This window comes from Anser anser (assembly GCF_964211835.1).
Source record: "Anser anser genome assembly, chromosome: 9".
Classification (NCBI taxonomy): domain Eukaryota; kingdom Metazoa; phylum Chordata; class Aves; order Anseriformes; family Anatidae; genus Anser; species Anser anser.
In genome coordinates this window covers 19,050,745-19,064,110 of record NC_139729.1, presented here as the reverse complement: position 1 = coordinate 19,064,110, position 13,366 = coordinate 19,050,745, and the positions used below count along the sequence as shown (strand labels likewise).

The window sequence follows — 13,366 nt, the reverse complement described above, 5'->3', positions numbered from 1 at the left end:
ACAAGCACAAGTATCTTAACAGTAAAAGTCAGGCCAGACCACGGGACAGCTGGGGACAGCCAATGTAATGATGGGAAATAAAGAGGTTGTGACATTTGGACCAGAGGACCTTGGAAATCTTTTCCAACCTTAATGATTCTGTGATTTCTGTGATGCATCAACTCCAGCCAGCATTGGCAAACTCAGACGCGTTCCCTTATGCGCTGACGCCTATGCCCAACCTTTTTTTTGCCCGTGCAGATTTTCTCCCCACTCCTATGTTGGTATCTGTTCACAATGCAGAGGGTCACGGGTAAGCTAGCTTCCTCCATGCCTGCACGAATGCCTACCGGTCTTCGTGAGGTGCTAAAGCAGCAAGAGAGGTTTGAAAAATTGTATTGATTTCTTTGCAAGACTCAAGTGCAATGAGTAAAATGAAGGGGAGGAAGAACCTCAAATACATTTGATTTCCCCATGGAATGCCAGTGCTTGCCTCACGGTCATCCCTGGGAGAACCTCCAGAGGACTGCTTGTGACTTAGGCCCACCACGAATCTTTGCTGCCCGGAGTCTAACCCAAGCGCTTGGCAGATGGATCTTTTCCCTCTCACCAAGACAAGCTGTCAAGCAGGTCACCAAGGCAAATGTGTTTCTGTGAACTCAAATTCCTAGCTCAGAGAGCACTTGTTGCTGGTAGATAGGAGTTACCAAGAGAGACTGCGCTCAGCTCTCTCAAACACCCCCTTAACAGCTGGGTTTCCAGCCAACACGATGAAGGCAAAAGGACAATTTCTGGCATTCGCGCCGTGATTTGTTTATATCTCTATTCCAAATCCCATTCAAGAGGTTAACTCTATCAGGAAACCAGCAGTCTTTGAATTTAAAGAGATGGGAAGTGGCACCCAGCAGCTTTCAAGATGAATTACAGTCATTTGGGGTGTAGGATGGCGTCCTGTTCCTGAAATGAAGGTTTAGAGTGGGGAGGGACCAGCCTCTCTCTACTGTTAGGTCAATCTCTTTTGTGATATCTCTTCTGAACCACTGTAATCCAAGGCTGAGTGAATATTCCCAGGCATTCAAAGAGACCTTGGGATTCAGTGCTAGACCAAACACGTACAAGGTACTTCCCCACTGAGCAGCCTTGACATCTCAACTTCTTTAAGAACAGAAGGCAGCTGCTGAGATTTCACTCTTAGCCATCCAACTTTCAGTTTATTTTTGGAAGGATTTCCAAAATACTTCCATCTGCACCTTATTTTACACTTTGTGTTACTAGCATAATAGTCAACAATCAAGAAAACCTGTAGTGAATTGCCCTGTAAGAAGACATTCTTTCTGTTCAGCTGGATCCTTAAACAAACCCCTGCACTGCAATAAACGAAAAGTTAACACAATAACCCAGTGATTCGGAGGGATCCTGCCATTTTAAGAAGTTGGCAACAGAATATGTACAGCAACAACATCTTTGTCGCCTGCATGCAACAGAACATGACTGAAGTTAGCTAGGAATAGGTTCCCACACAGTTATTTGTACCCTTTTTATCTTCCTCACACATCTTTGGATTCTTATCTGCTTAATTTACTGGACAATCCTGCTTTCTCTAGTTCTATCTAGTCATCACCTATCATTTGTAGTTCTTCTCTAAAGAGCCTCCTGGTCCCTGAGGTCCTTTTTAGTGAAAAGAAATCCTAGACAGATTGCTTTCAGATCTGTTTGTACAGGAATTTCTGGATCCCCTCCCTTTTACCCACATCCTTAAATGAATTCTATATATTTTTTCTTCGATATACAATTGGGCACTATTGTTTTTAAGTTAATATCTACACATGCTAGTGATATCCGCCAATCTAGGAAAACTCGCGCCTCTAAATCCTTGGGGAATTGTCCCAGGTCCTGAATTTATGAACTGAAATGATCCAAAGAGTGATTTCACCCAGAGCATCTCTCCTCAATGCAGGAAAATATATCCACTTTTAAATATAAACTTTCTTATTTTGCATCCCCATGCCTTATCTGTTTAATAACCTTGTCTGGTGATTAGGCTCCCCCTGTTCCCCTTTCAACCAGCATCAGTTTGGAGCAAGCTCCTCTTCTTCTAGGCCAAGCTAAGGCAAGCACTGTGCTGTTCCCTCACTGATTTCCAAAGAGATGTCCAGAAGAGGAGGGGTGACGCAATCCAGCCCTCTGATTCCATTCAACTCTGGCCTTGGAAATTGGAAGTGATGTGTGTTTCCGCAGAGAGAACGCCACGTTACGTTAAAAGAGGCAAAACACACTGTACATGCTGCAATTTCCCCAGCATCACACGGGAGCACATTGTGGGACACAGCATTGATCTGGATTTGGCAGAGATCCAAGAGTATTTTGCGTATTTCAAAGAATCTGCAACCACAGATCCTTGATGGGAAGAAAAAAAAAAGGAAACGTACCTGTTTCTAATCACTGCAATATGTCTTTTCCACTTTGCTAGTGACACACCATAGATCCTTAACAAAGACTCAGCAGACTAATCAGCAGGTAACAGGAGAGCTGAGCTAATTATGTTCGATATCAAAGGAAAAACTGCCCAAATGTTACACACAATCCCACTCCTTGTATGTCTTCTTTATTTCTCCCACATTTGACTTCTGCAATAAATATAAGTAAATTGCAGTTTATGGTCATTTTATATTTAACTCATACATTGATGTTTCTGTCATTTTCTCTCTAAATCATGCCTGGTACCCATTCCTCCTATACTCTTATCTTACAAAGAAGGAAGCATGGTAATTTCGTAATGTAACTTTTGATTCAACACTAGTCCATTCTTCAGTGTTTATCTTAAGCAAATCAGCCCAACAAGACTAATTACAAAATCTTACTATAGTCTGTGCTGCAGGAACCAAATGGATTAGCTGAGAGGTCCTGTACCGAGTGTTGCTACAGCAAATTTTACCCTACAGTGTCCCAAAGTGTCCAGAGAGACAAAGCTGAATAGAAGATAGAGGGATTATTTGTCTTTAAAAAATAAATAATAATAATAAAGTGTACGCAACTTTGCAGAACAAAAACAAAAAGCAGCCCCAGTGTCTGCAGGCCTGCAGCAAACGAGGGATAACTTTACCAACATTGGTTGGTTTTTACCAACATGTATGGAAGACTCCTTGAATAGAGATGCAAGTCCTCTCGCTCTTCATGTTTCTGAAATCTGCTGCCCACAGCAGACTCACATGTCAGCTAAAGAGGGAGATCATGCTGCACTTTTCCCAGATGTGGGTCACTAAGAGAATCTCTTCTCTTTGCTTAGACCCTGTTTTCAAGACACTTAACTGAGGATTTTATCGCATTCCCCTTAGGTATATTTGATTTAAATTCACCAACAGGATGAATGAATTTATAGGGGAGGGAAAAAATGGGGAGCAGCACACTGTGGAAATCCCATTTGCTAGGTCCTCAGGTAAAAACCAGGAAGATTCAATGAATGTATCTATACATGACCTTGCTTCCAAATACAGAAAACCACTGTCACTAAGGAAAAAAAAAAAAAAACAACAACAAAAAAAAAAGGGCAAACAACCTGCAGGATATGTTTCTGTTCTGCATTACAACAATTCCTCCTAGAGTAAAACTTTGGAGTACCTTTAGAGTACCTAAACTTGAATTACTCTTTGAAATTGAGGGATACAGGAATGAAAGAATGGCAAGAACCATGTTAGTCATCAATAAACACACAAGGAGATGTACAGAGACCCGGACAGTGTAGCCCAAAGAAGTTCTTTGAAATCAGCATCCAAAGATCTGCACGGAGGTGAGACAACCCCTCCGAAATGGACCCCAGTAATTCCTGGTAACTCCTTTCCTGTCACAGCCTGAAATTTCAGCAGATGGAATTATCTGCCTTTAAAGTGGTTAAATTTCACCTCTCTTCCTGCTAGTAAGTAGCCTCCAAACACAGCACAACTGCTTCAGCTGTGTACATTACCAGAAACATGTCAAACGACACTTGCAGATTATTCCCAGAAGAAGTTTGGCAAGTGCACGAAAATTGCCTGGTTCCGCTGGGACGTGCAGGTCACGTGGGGAGCTCTTACACGCTGAGATCAGAACAAATCTTTAAACGTCTGCACCCTGGAGGAAAGCGCTCAGGCTTGAAAGCCGTACGCTTGCTCTCTGCGAACAGTGCGCAACAGTTGTACGAACCCAGAACTGCTCCGCCGGACGCTCCTGGCTGCAGCCGTTCGCCGGGATACGTGCAGAAAGAAAGGATCACAAAAAGAGCATTGACTGAAATGAACTCGCTTAAAACCTTAAGCTACCCTGAAACAACTCGACAAACGCCGTAGAAGCTAGCTGCGGTCCAGATCCATCTTTTACTCCGAGATGATGCTGAGTCATCGAAACGGAGTACAGTTCGTTCATATTTCTAAAGCTGTTACATAAATAACCCTGTTTTCATTCTTTATTGGAGCTGATCTCTTAAAATATACACCGACAAATGCAAACAGCAAGCTTACCTCCCTACTGCTATCATTAAACAATAAAGAGGAGCACGACAGTTAATCAAAAGCAGACTCCAATAGAAAATCCTCTCAAAACCAGGCTGGCCCACTTAAGACATATATCCCTGTACGGTTTCCAACTGCTGCAAGGTCTTACTGTGAGCTCCATTAAAAATAAAGCTCTTCCCACAATCACCCCTTGCTTCCTTTTCTAGTGACACCCTGCTACTGGATAGTTCCTTATGACAGAGTTGTGGATTACTTCTAGAAAAAAAATCAGCTTTGACTGACTACGTAGCATAGGCGAGTCCTCCGTCCAGTGACTGGAAGAGATAAAGGTTATGCTGAGAAGTTTTAAAGCTAAGCAAAGGTGCAAACACAGTCCCCATCTCTCTGCTTGCTGCAAAAGATCCTTCGTGGCAAAGAAATTGCCACAATCTTGAATAAATTGGAAATGAATGTGTGAGGACAAAGACAATTTCATTCTTCAAAATCTCCTGAAACGCACTGATTGAGGTGTCTAATGGGGGACGTGTGAGCAATGGGTGTTTTGGGGTTTTTTTGTACTTTATATGGGTGCTAATAAACTAAGAGAAATGGACATTTTCTGAATTGGGTACTGCGTTCTCTGTTGATTTTTGGAGAACTCCTGACATCATGAGGATGCCAGATATGTGGTTTGCTCATGCCGGCTTTTTTTTTTTTCTTTTTTTAAAGTGTTTAACATATGGGCAAAAAAGATGGAAAAAATAATAATTTCTTGTAACTGGGTTTACGTTTGGAATAAAAGATGTGTTAACTCTTAACACAACTTTGTCCTCATGAGACATGAAGTCTTGCCAGCCCTGGATAAGCTCTTTAACCTCTAAAACAACTCTTTGTCATAATAATTGCAGCTAGTATAGCAACTTTTAAAGCCAGAAATCCCTCAGGGTACCTCCAAAATACATCAAGAAGATCCAGTAAGTGCAAGATTAATATTCCCATAAGAGCTCTCCTTAACACAGAAGGGTTGCAAACAGAAACAGCTTTGCAAGCAAGTAAACCCAAGGGACCCCTAGCACTGGTTTTTGACCTTTCTAGATCACTAGTTCCTGAAAATTTTCAGTGAAAGTACAGATGTCAAAAAAATGAAAAATAAATCATGTATGCTGATGGCTTTATACCCTTGCTTTTGCCATCCACACTTCACAGGCCTATAACAGTAGTCCTTGTTTTCCTGTAGCAGCTGAGGGACCCCAGGCAGATGATGACTAAGGCTATAGCTGCACAGTGGGCCAAACAGTAACGAATCCAGAGATTCAATTCTCATGCAAGAAAACGCCCCAAGAACTTGTGAAACAAGATGGATCTGAACGTCTCCGACAAAGGACAGGTCTGAGGGCTGAAATCCCCAGAGCTGGAAGGTGAGGAGAAGTCTCCCCGGCAGGGCAGGGACCTGTGCCATCCAGGATCTGAAGGCTGTGACCTAGCTCAAAATGCTCCTTCCCTCCCTGGATGCCAAGTAAGGACAGCAGTGAGGGTGCACGTGTCGGGTAATACAAATACACACGTTTCTGTTACTGTCTCCTGCAAGGAACAGAGACTATGTGATGCTCACTCCCTGGCTGAGGATCTAGCACCCTGCTTCTGAAGCACTGTGCCTTGGGCAAGACGCTCTGCAGCTGCATCTCTGAGGTGACACCTCAGAAAGGGGCGCAGGATATAGGTAATATGCCAAATGTACGGGAAACATACTCCTTACAGGAGGCTCACAAAACGGTATTTAGATCGGGGTTTTCAGATCATCAAGTGTTTCAAAAAATTCACCTTTGGCATTCAGCACTTCAGCGGTGAGCCACAACTGTCAGAAAAAGGTTCGGGAAATGCTGGAGGAAGTTTGTGCCCCAAACAGCAGCACATTGGGAGGAGAATGGACAAGAGTCCCTCAGGATGGTTCTTGGTTGCTTTTATTACTCATCTACACATAAAAAGATCATGCAAGGAGATGATTGCACACCATCAGTTGTTGGACGTGACTCCAGCTAGCAGACTGGACATCTTTGCTTTAGATAAATCTCCTGCTTTCAACGAGCATTTAAACATCGCAGCACAGACACGACGCTGACATTTCATTCCCGTCTGCCTGGGGACACACCGAGCAGGCCGGACAGCTGCCCCGTCTGCTCGATGGATGCGGAGGGTTTCCTGCAGTCTCTCTCCTGCTTTTTGTGCCGCTCGCTCCCGCTCTGCTCCTCTGCTCCCTCCCGGAGTGCTCAGAACTCACCAAAGACCACGAAGACGTGGTTTTCTCGTCCATATTTCCTTCTGAGCCACTGGGTCTCCTTAGAATAAACAAGACATTTCTAATTTAAAGAAAGGCCATTTCCATACTGGTTCCTTCCAGACTGATGGAGAATCTGGTCCTTGGGACACTCACCAGCCACAAAAGACGTCATGCCAAGGGGGTGATGTTCCTTGGCCTAAGCCCTGCTGGAGCGTGGTGCTGCTCCCACAGCGGGGCCGAGGCTGGCAGGAGAGGCAGGGGGCACGGTGCCCAGGGGGGGCACAGAAAAGATCGCTCTTAAAGGAGGCTCCAGCTCAGAGCGCCTTCTCATTGAGAGGAGTCCAGGGCGGAACGAGCCTGCTGGAGAATGTACGGCTCCAGCCAAAAGGCAGAGATCCTACACAAAGGGCTGCTGCGAGCAGGCTCTTAATCACACTTTGTGATTCATGGAAAATGATATGTGGGGGCGAACAAAGGCCTGAGGGCTGGGACAGCCCCCAGTGGATGCATTCACTTGCCTGCTTTTACAGCACCTCTTGGATTTGCTCATCCACGGCTCGTCTGGGGGAATGAGGAACATGCACAACGCTCCCAAGAAGGACGCAAACTTTCAAAAGCCATAAATCCACACTGGATTTCCCACTCCATAAGTTTTGGATACAAGCCACAGAAACCTTAACTTTTACTCTCAGGAAGTCGGCCATGCCCTGACAGTCAGTCCCTGACTCTTTCAGGGTTTCTTCATGTCTCTTCTAAATCACACTAGCAAAGTTTATTTTGGGGAACTGAGAGAAGAGAAAGGTTCCTGTACCTTCCACTTTTGTTTTATTTGAAAAGCTGAGCTTTGCAAACCCTCCCTGTGCAGAGTGACCCTGTAGTCCAATCCATTTTACCTTCCTTTCCCAACTGCCTCATTTTCCTGAGAAGATGAAGTATTATCTGACTGCAAAAGCATCCTCTGCCCACTCAGGATAAGTACATCAGAGATCACCTTTGAAAGAACAGGGTATGGTGGGAGGGGGAACAGTGCTTGCTCCTGGTCACGTACAAGTACACTCATTCCCTGGAAGCATGGCTTTGACGTGACCCTCTCACATATTCCTTAGCCTTCACTGAAGATCAGGAAAGGGCAGGGAAAATATTCATCTGGGGAATCCAAGAAGCCAGCACAGGCCTTAACACAGCCCCTAGGAGAGGGAGGAGTCAGGAAAAAAAAACAGCCAAGAAGACTTGGGTGGTTTTTTGGGTTTTCCCTCCTCAGTTTAGTTGCATGAGAAGGACTTGTTCCAACAGGGCACGTGGGGCAGCACTGCTGCGATCCCACCTCTGCCTCACAAGGGGGCATTTTGTCATCAGACTACAGAGCTCCCACAGTCAAGCAACAGCCTGATAATGTCTAGAAGGCTCTTGGCTGGACATTACAGGTAGAGAGGATCCTTTATGCGCCGGCACTTCTCCTTCCTCCCAGGTTGCAGGAAGAGGGCTCATACAGCATTTTCTGCAGTATGGGAAAGAAAACACGCTCCACAACTCTGCCTGGCAGATATACCAAGTCCCAGGCATGAGCGATACTGTCCCTGGGAATGAAAAATTCTTGGTCAAACAGATATTTTCCTTGAACATATTCTCCAAATGGCTTATGGATAAGAGAAAAATGCATCGCAAACCAGTTCAGTGAATGGTTTTGTGCAGCATCTAAAATCCATGCACATGTAGGTCAGTAGAGGTTCAGATGCCAGAGTTTCAACACCTTAGTTCTGAGTGACTGTGGGATCACAACACTCATAAATCTACAGATAATTCGCATGATGAAGCACAAAGAGGGAGAACAGAGTTAAGTTCAGGATCTCTCAAGAAGACTGTTTAAATTTTCTGTGAGACAGAACAGCAATTTTTCCTTAACCTTGTCTCAAAATTGATATATCAATATAATCAGAAATAACTTTATTGGCCTCAAATTTTCTTGCATTTGGCTTTATTCTGTGTTTGTTTTAATTAGTTCTATAGCCCTGTAATACTATTCCGTACCTGTGTCTAAATGACACAATTTATTGGCCACGTTACACAGAATGAAATCAACCAAAAACAGGGAATCATGTCTTTGATATTATCATATTGTGATGACTAATAAGAGCAAGCAAAACACGAAGAAAAATCACTTTATCTTCTTTATTAGTTGTGGATATGTTAATCAAATCATGTACTATTTCTAAACCAAGCCTGTTACTGGATTTCATCAAACTAAACGAGCAGAACTTGGATAGCAAAGTAAGCTTACAAGAGTGAAGTTCCTTTAGTCAGAATCATCAAGACTTGGCTTCTGGAGCTTTACTTTCTGTTCTGCTGGCCTATGGCATAGTAAAAGTACAAATAAGGCAGAACAGAAAGCTTAAAAGGCAATGAGAAGAGGAACACAACATATAAGGCACACTCTGCTCATCTGACTACTCCCAGCATCCCATAAGCAAACACCAAGAAGCAATTCACCCAGTGACCTTCAAAAACCAGGTTCCTTTATCCAGGGACTCTACGTGCTCGAGGTCAAAGTTTTACTAGACTTCAGTATACGAGAGTGGTATATTAGCTATTTAACTGTAAGTTCCTTAATAACAAGGGACAGCTGAGATCTGCTCAAATCAAATTATAGTTCCAATATGCAAAATATTGTGGTTCTGCATTTCCTGACACCAGCATTATTTCAGGCTGCAGCTTGAAGATATCTGCTCTATGATTTCTGAAAACAGGCAATTAAAACAGGAGAAAAACTTATCACTTACTCATATTCGGTAAAGAATACTACATGACAAATTATATATATATGAACACGTCAACTGCTGAACATAAACACTGAGCAGTATTTTGTAAAATATATCTCATACCGTCAGGGAGTTGTTTACAGGACAAAGCATCATCAAGATCTTTGGCAGTTGATGGGTCGATGGTGAAAATGCATTCTTTCCTATCCAAGAAAAAAAAAAAGGAAAATTTATCTTCCAGTCATGAGGAAGGTATCAAAACACATAGACCAGAGACATCCAGACAATAATAACAATGTTTTCAGAAGACTCAGGCTGTTGAAACATCTTCCAAACTAATCTGAAAGTCTAAATCTAATGCAAAAAAGAAGTTTTGGAGAAGTGAAACTCCTTGATGTCAGTTTTTTGTTGTTGTTTTCTTTAGTTTTTCTTTTTGGTAGAACTGATTGCTTTTAACAGGTTTCATCTCATTGCTGATTTTCCTCCACAAAAACTAAACAACTGATCCCATCAAGTTCACTCTAAAGAAACAAGCAGGGAAAAGTCTCGATGCCTTGCAGATAGAGGAAAAAGAGATGGTCCCTAATGGTAGAGCTAAATTAACCACAAATAACCCACAGCCCCGTGCATAAGAGCAGGTACTGGAGCATCTGTGACTCCATGAGCACAGCTAGCATGGAGCAGAGGCAGCGAAACACTCACTAACCAGGCTGTGTGATAACTAAAGCAGGAGTGAGTCTTTCGTTCTCGGTGCAGACACTGAAGGGCTGCGGTACTTTATAACATCTACGTTGCAGATCGTGCACCGAAGGGAAAATCAGGTTCAATATGAAACACTATGAAAGTTAAAGAGTAAAAGAGCTCCCAATTAGCTAATTAGATTTAGCAAATCAACATGGTGCTTAGGAAAAGCTGAACGCCCCTCCACATATGCCGCAATAGGTGGTACCTGGAATAACCAGCCTTGCCCTGGACAGCTTACAGAACTTGTGTCCCCCAGCAGTGGGTGGCAGGGACACTGGGAACGTACCGAGATAGACAGTTACAGTCTATGGCCATGGAGACAAGCCAAAATATAGCATCTGACCTCAGGCATCATCGCGTTCAAAGCACAGAGACCTAAAACCTGAAGTACTCAGGACAAAAAACCAAAACCCCTTCTGAAACTCCTGCTCAGGGCCTCCCTTCACTCCAGGCTGCCCTACCGCACCTTCCTGCCCAGGCCCCTGGCCTACAGGAGGGCATCCCAAGCACGGTGGGGAATGTGAGACTAGACCCAAAAGAGCGGCGAATACAGCAAAGGAACGGGTTTGCTGGTTTATTTTGCTTTTATCTTAACATTTGGAACAAATTCAGCCCCTCCCGAGGTCAAAGATCCCCAAGCACAATGGTACAGGCCGAGGCTGCCAAGGAAGAGATCAGACAGCTGCTTTTCTTCTCGCCGCAGGAAGACTCGGATCACGGTGGCACCTCCCTTCTGGAGATGTCTAATGAGAGCACATTTGTTTTTCTTACCACACAGCCACTGATATCCTCCTGGGGCAGCAGAGGTGGGAGGGGAAAAATTACAGCGAACCTTTAAATGAGCAAGCGTCACACGGAATTAGCAAGTCTCCGTCTTTTTGCATGGGCGCTTGCACAGCGAGAGCGATGGCTCTATCTTTGCAGGCCTATCACTTCAGTGCTTAAACGCTCTGGGTGGTATCTGTTGGTGTCAGACAGCTGGCAGCGTGTATTTATATAATTCCACCAGGCACACTAAATAGAGATTTTCAAAGACATAAAAATCAGTAAAGCACTTCACTCCCTTCCGAGACTTTGAAAATCTTTTAGAATATGCTAGCTTTCAGATTGGACAGCAAAGCCGCCTTAATCCCTCAACGCACATTAGTTTCTGAGCCTTCACATGCATCCAAACAAATTACAGATCGTGACACTGAAAGATATCAAATCTTTTCAACTACACGGCGACTTTGATCTGTTGGTGTCTAGCCATCCGGCCGCAGGAATCAACTAATTTGTAAAGGCTTGCAAGCGTCCTTGCTTCCACAAATAAGGAGCCCTTAAAATCCCAAGTCTACCTAAGGCAGGAATTTCAGGATCTCTCCTCCCCAGGGTACAGCACCTCAGGGAGCTGTGTGTGTGCACAGACACACAGCCACCACAAGCAGCTTGCAGGCGTGCACGCGTCCACGCACCGCAGCCTGGCACCGCGACTGCCCCCCAGCCACGTCAAGTAAATCTTCCTTCAAGCTCCTTAATTTAAAAGAGCGAACAGCAGCGAGCAGAACCTAATGGCTTGATTTACGCTGACAAGTGACCAAGAAAAAGGTTAAAGAGCTTCTTCAAAGAGAAAGCGGGTTCCTGTGGCATGGGAAGAGATAGCTGAGCCCAGACGTTCGGGGCCCGCAACCGCAAGCCTCTGCCACCCATTGCGAATTGTAGCTGCAGGCAGTTTAAAGATTAGCAGATTGGTTTCAACAAAGTGCATATTTGCAGCTTGCCCTGGAAAGAAGTGAACGTAAAAAGGCGAGTGCCAAATCCTGAACACATTTATACGATGGTAGCAACTAGCAGAGCTGCTTTGCCGAGATGTGTTTGGCCAGGGAAGGCTGCTGCAGAGGTCGGTGGTGGCCCCGGTTCAGAGCACACGGAGCTGGGCTGGGGGTGGCCCCAGCCCCCCCGGGCAATGCGTGGTGCAGGGCTCGTTGCCGCTCGGGGCCGCTGGCCGGGCTCCTGCAGCCCCTTTGCGTGCAGGCACAGCTCTCGGCTGGGATATTTAAGCTCACAGATGCAAAGTTGAAGAGGGGTCCAGGCAAACAGTGATCTAGCATTTCCCAGCAGCACCTCTACATGCAGCACAGCTGGGATATGTTTTACCACCAGGCTCAGATCCGCTTCTCCTTTCAAACTGCTCGAGGGACTTGAACTTGTAGCTTGTCACGGGCAGCTTATTCTGGGCACAGACTGCAAGGTGAGGTAAGAAAGTCACTGAGCAAGTAACACAGGGAACGATACTCCTTGGCACAGGGGCCCTGCAGAAATGTTGCAGGCCAGGTAGTCACTGGGACAAGAGACGCTGATTTGCAAGCAGAGCTCAAAATCCGTGGCAGTGAGATAATTCTGGCACAAAGGAGTACACCTGACTAAAATTTTCTAAGTGAATTCTGCTTACCAGTAATTGCATTATTAAGTGTGATGAATTATATTTCTGGTTTTCAGCTTTTATTACTGGAGAGGTTTCAGATGGCTACAGGAACCGGGGCTGGCATGTGGGAAAGAAAACAATCCGCCGAGCGATGGGACTGCAGCGCCGGGCACGAGTGCAGCACCCCCACGTGTGCTCCTCCAGGCAAGCTCTCAGGAAGGCCTAGGGCTCTGCTGTCGCCTCTTGCTTTTCCTCCAGCCCTGCCACTGTCACTTTTTATCTCCGGACGACTTCAGAGCCTCCTCCAGTCCCAGGGCACACTAGCAGCAGGCAGAGACAAGGGACGGGGGAAAGGCTGGGGTTGGCAGCGCAGCCGCCCCCTGCCCCACAAATTGTCCCCTTCCCTTGGCACTTGCTCGAGGCCAGGTCCCCCGGGAGCACCCCGGAGGCAGGCTGACAAAACCCAGCCGGGTGAAGAAATAACATTGCTCCCAGCTATGCGGCAAGTCCGCTCGCTGAGGAGGAAGGAGCCATTGAAATTCCTCCACTGGCCATGCTGGCCGGCTGTACAATACCCCAAAGGCTGCGGCACAAACATCCCGGAGAGATCAGACCACATTTCTGAGCGTAACCAATAACAAAACCAACCTGCCGTGGGTTGTATGGCTAAACCTCAAGGCAACAGCACTTCTCATGCACCTGCTAACAAAGACGTTGCTTAAGCGCAAGCAAATATCAC

The 13,366-nt window shown here is 45.3% G+C and overlaps 1 protein-coding gene across 3 annotated transcripts in view; it reads right to left on the bottom strand.

The window, feature by feature from the left end:
- Window positions 1-13,366, bottom strand: part of DIS3L2 (DIS3 like 3'-5' exoribonuclease 2) — a 192,318-nt gene that overhangs the window by 83,125 nt on the left and 95,827 nt on the right. For all 3 annotated transcript variants that reach the window (XM_083848724.1, XM_083848725.1, XM_083848726.1), the window contains one exon: window positions 9,603-9,682. In XM_083848724.1, coding sequence (XP_083704850.1) covers window positions 9,603-9,682 — 80 coding nt within the window. The remainder of the gene's footprint in view (window positions 1-9,602; window positions 9,683-13,366) is intronic.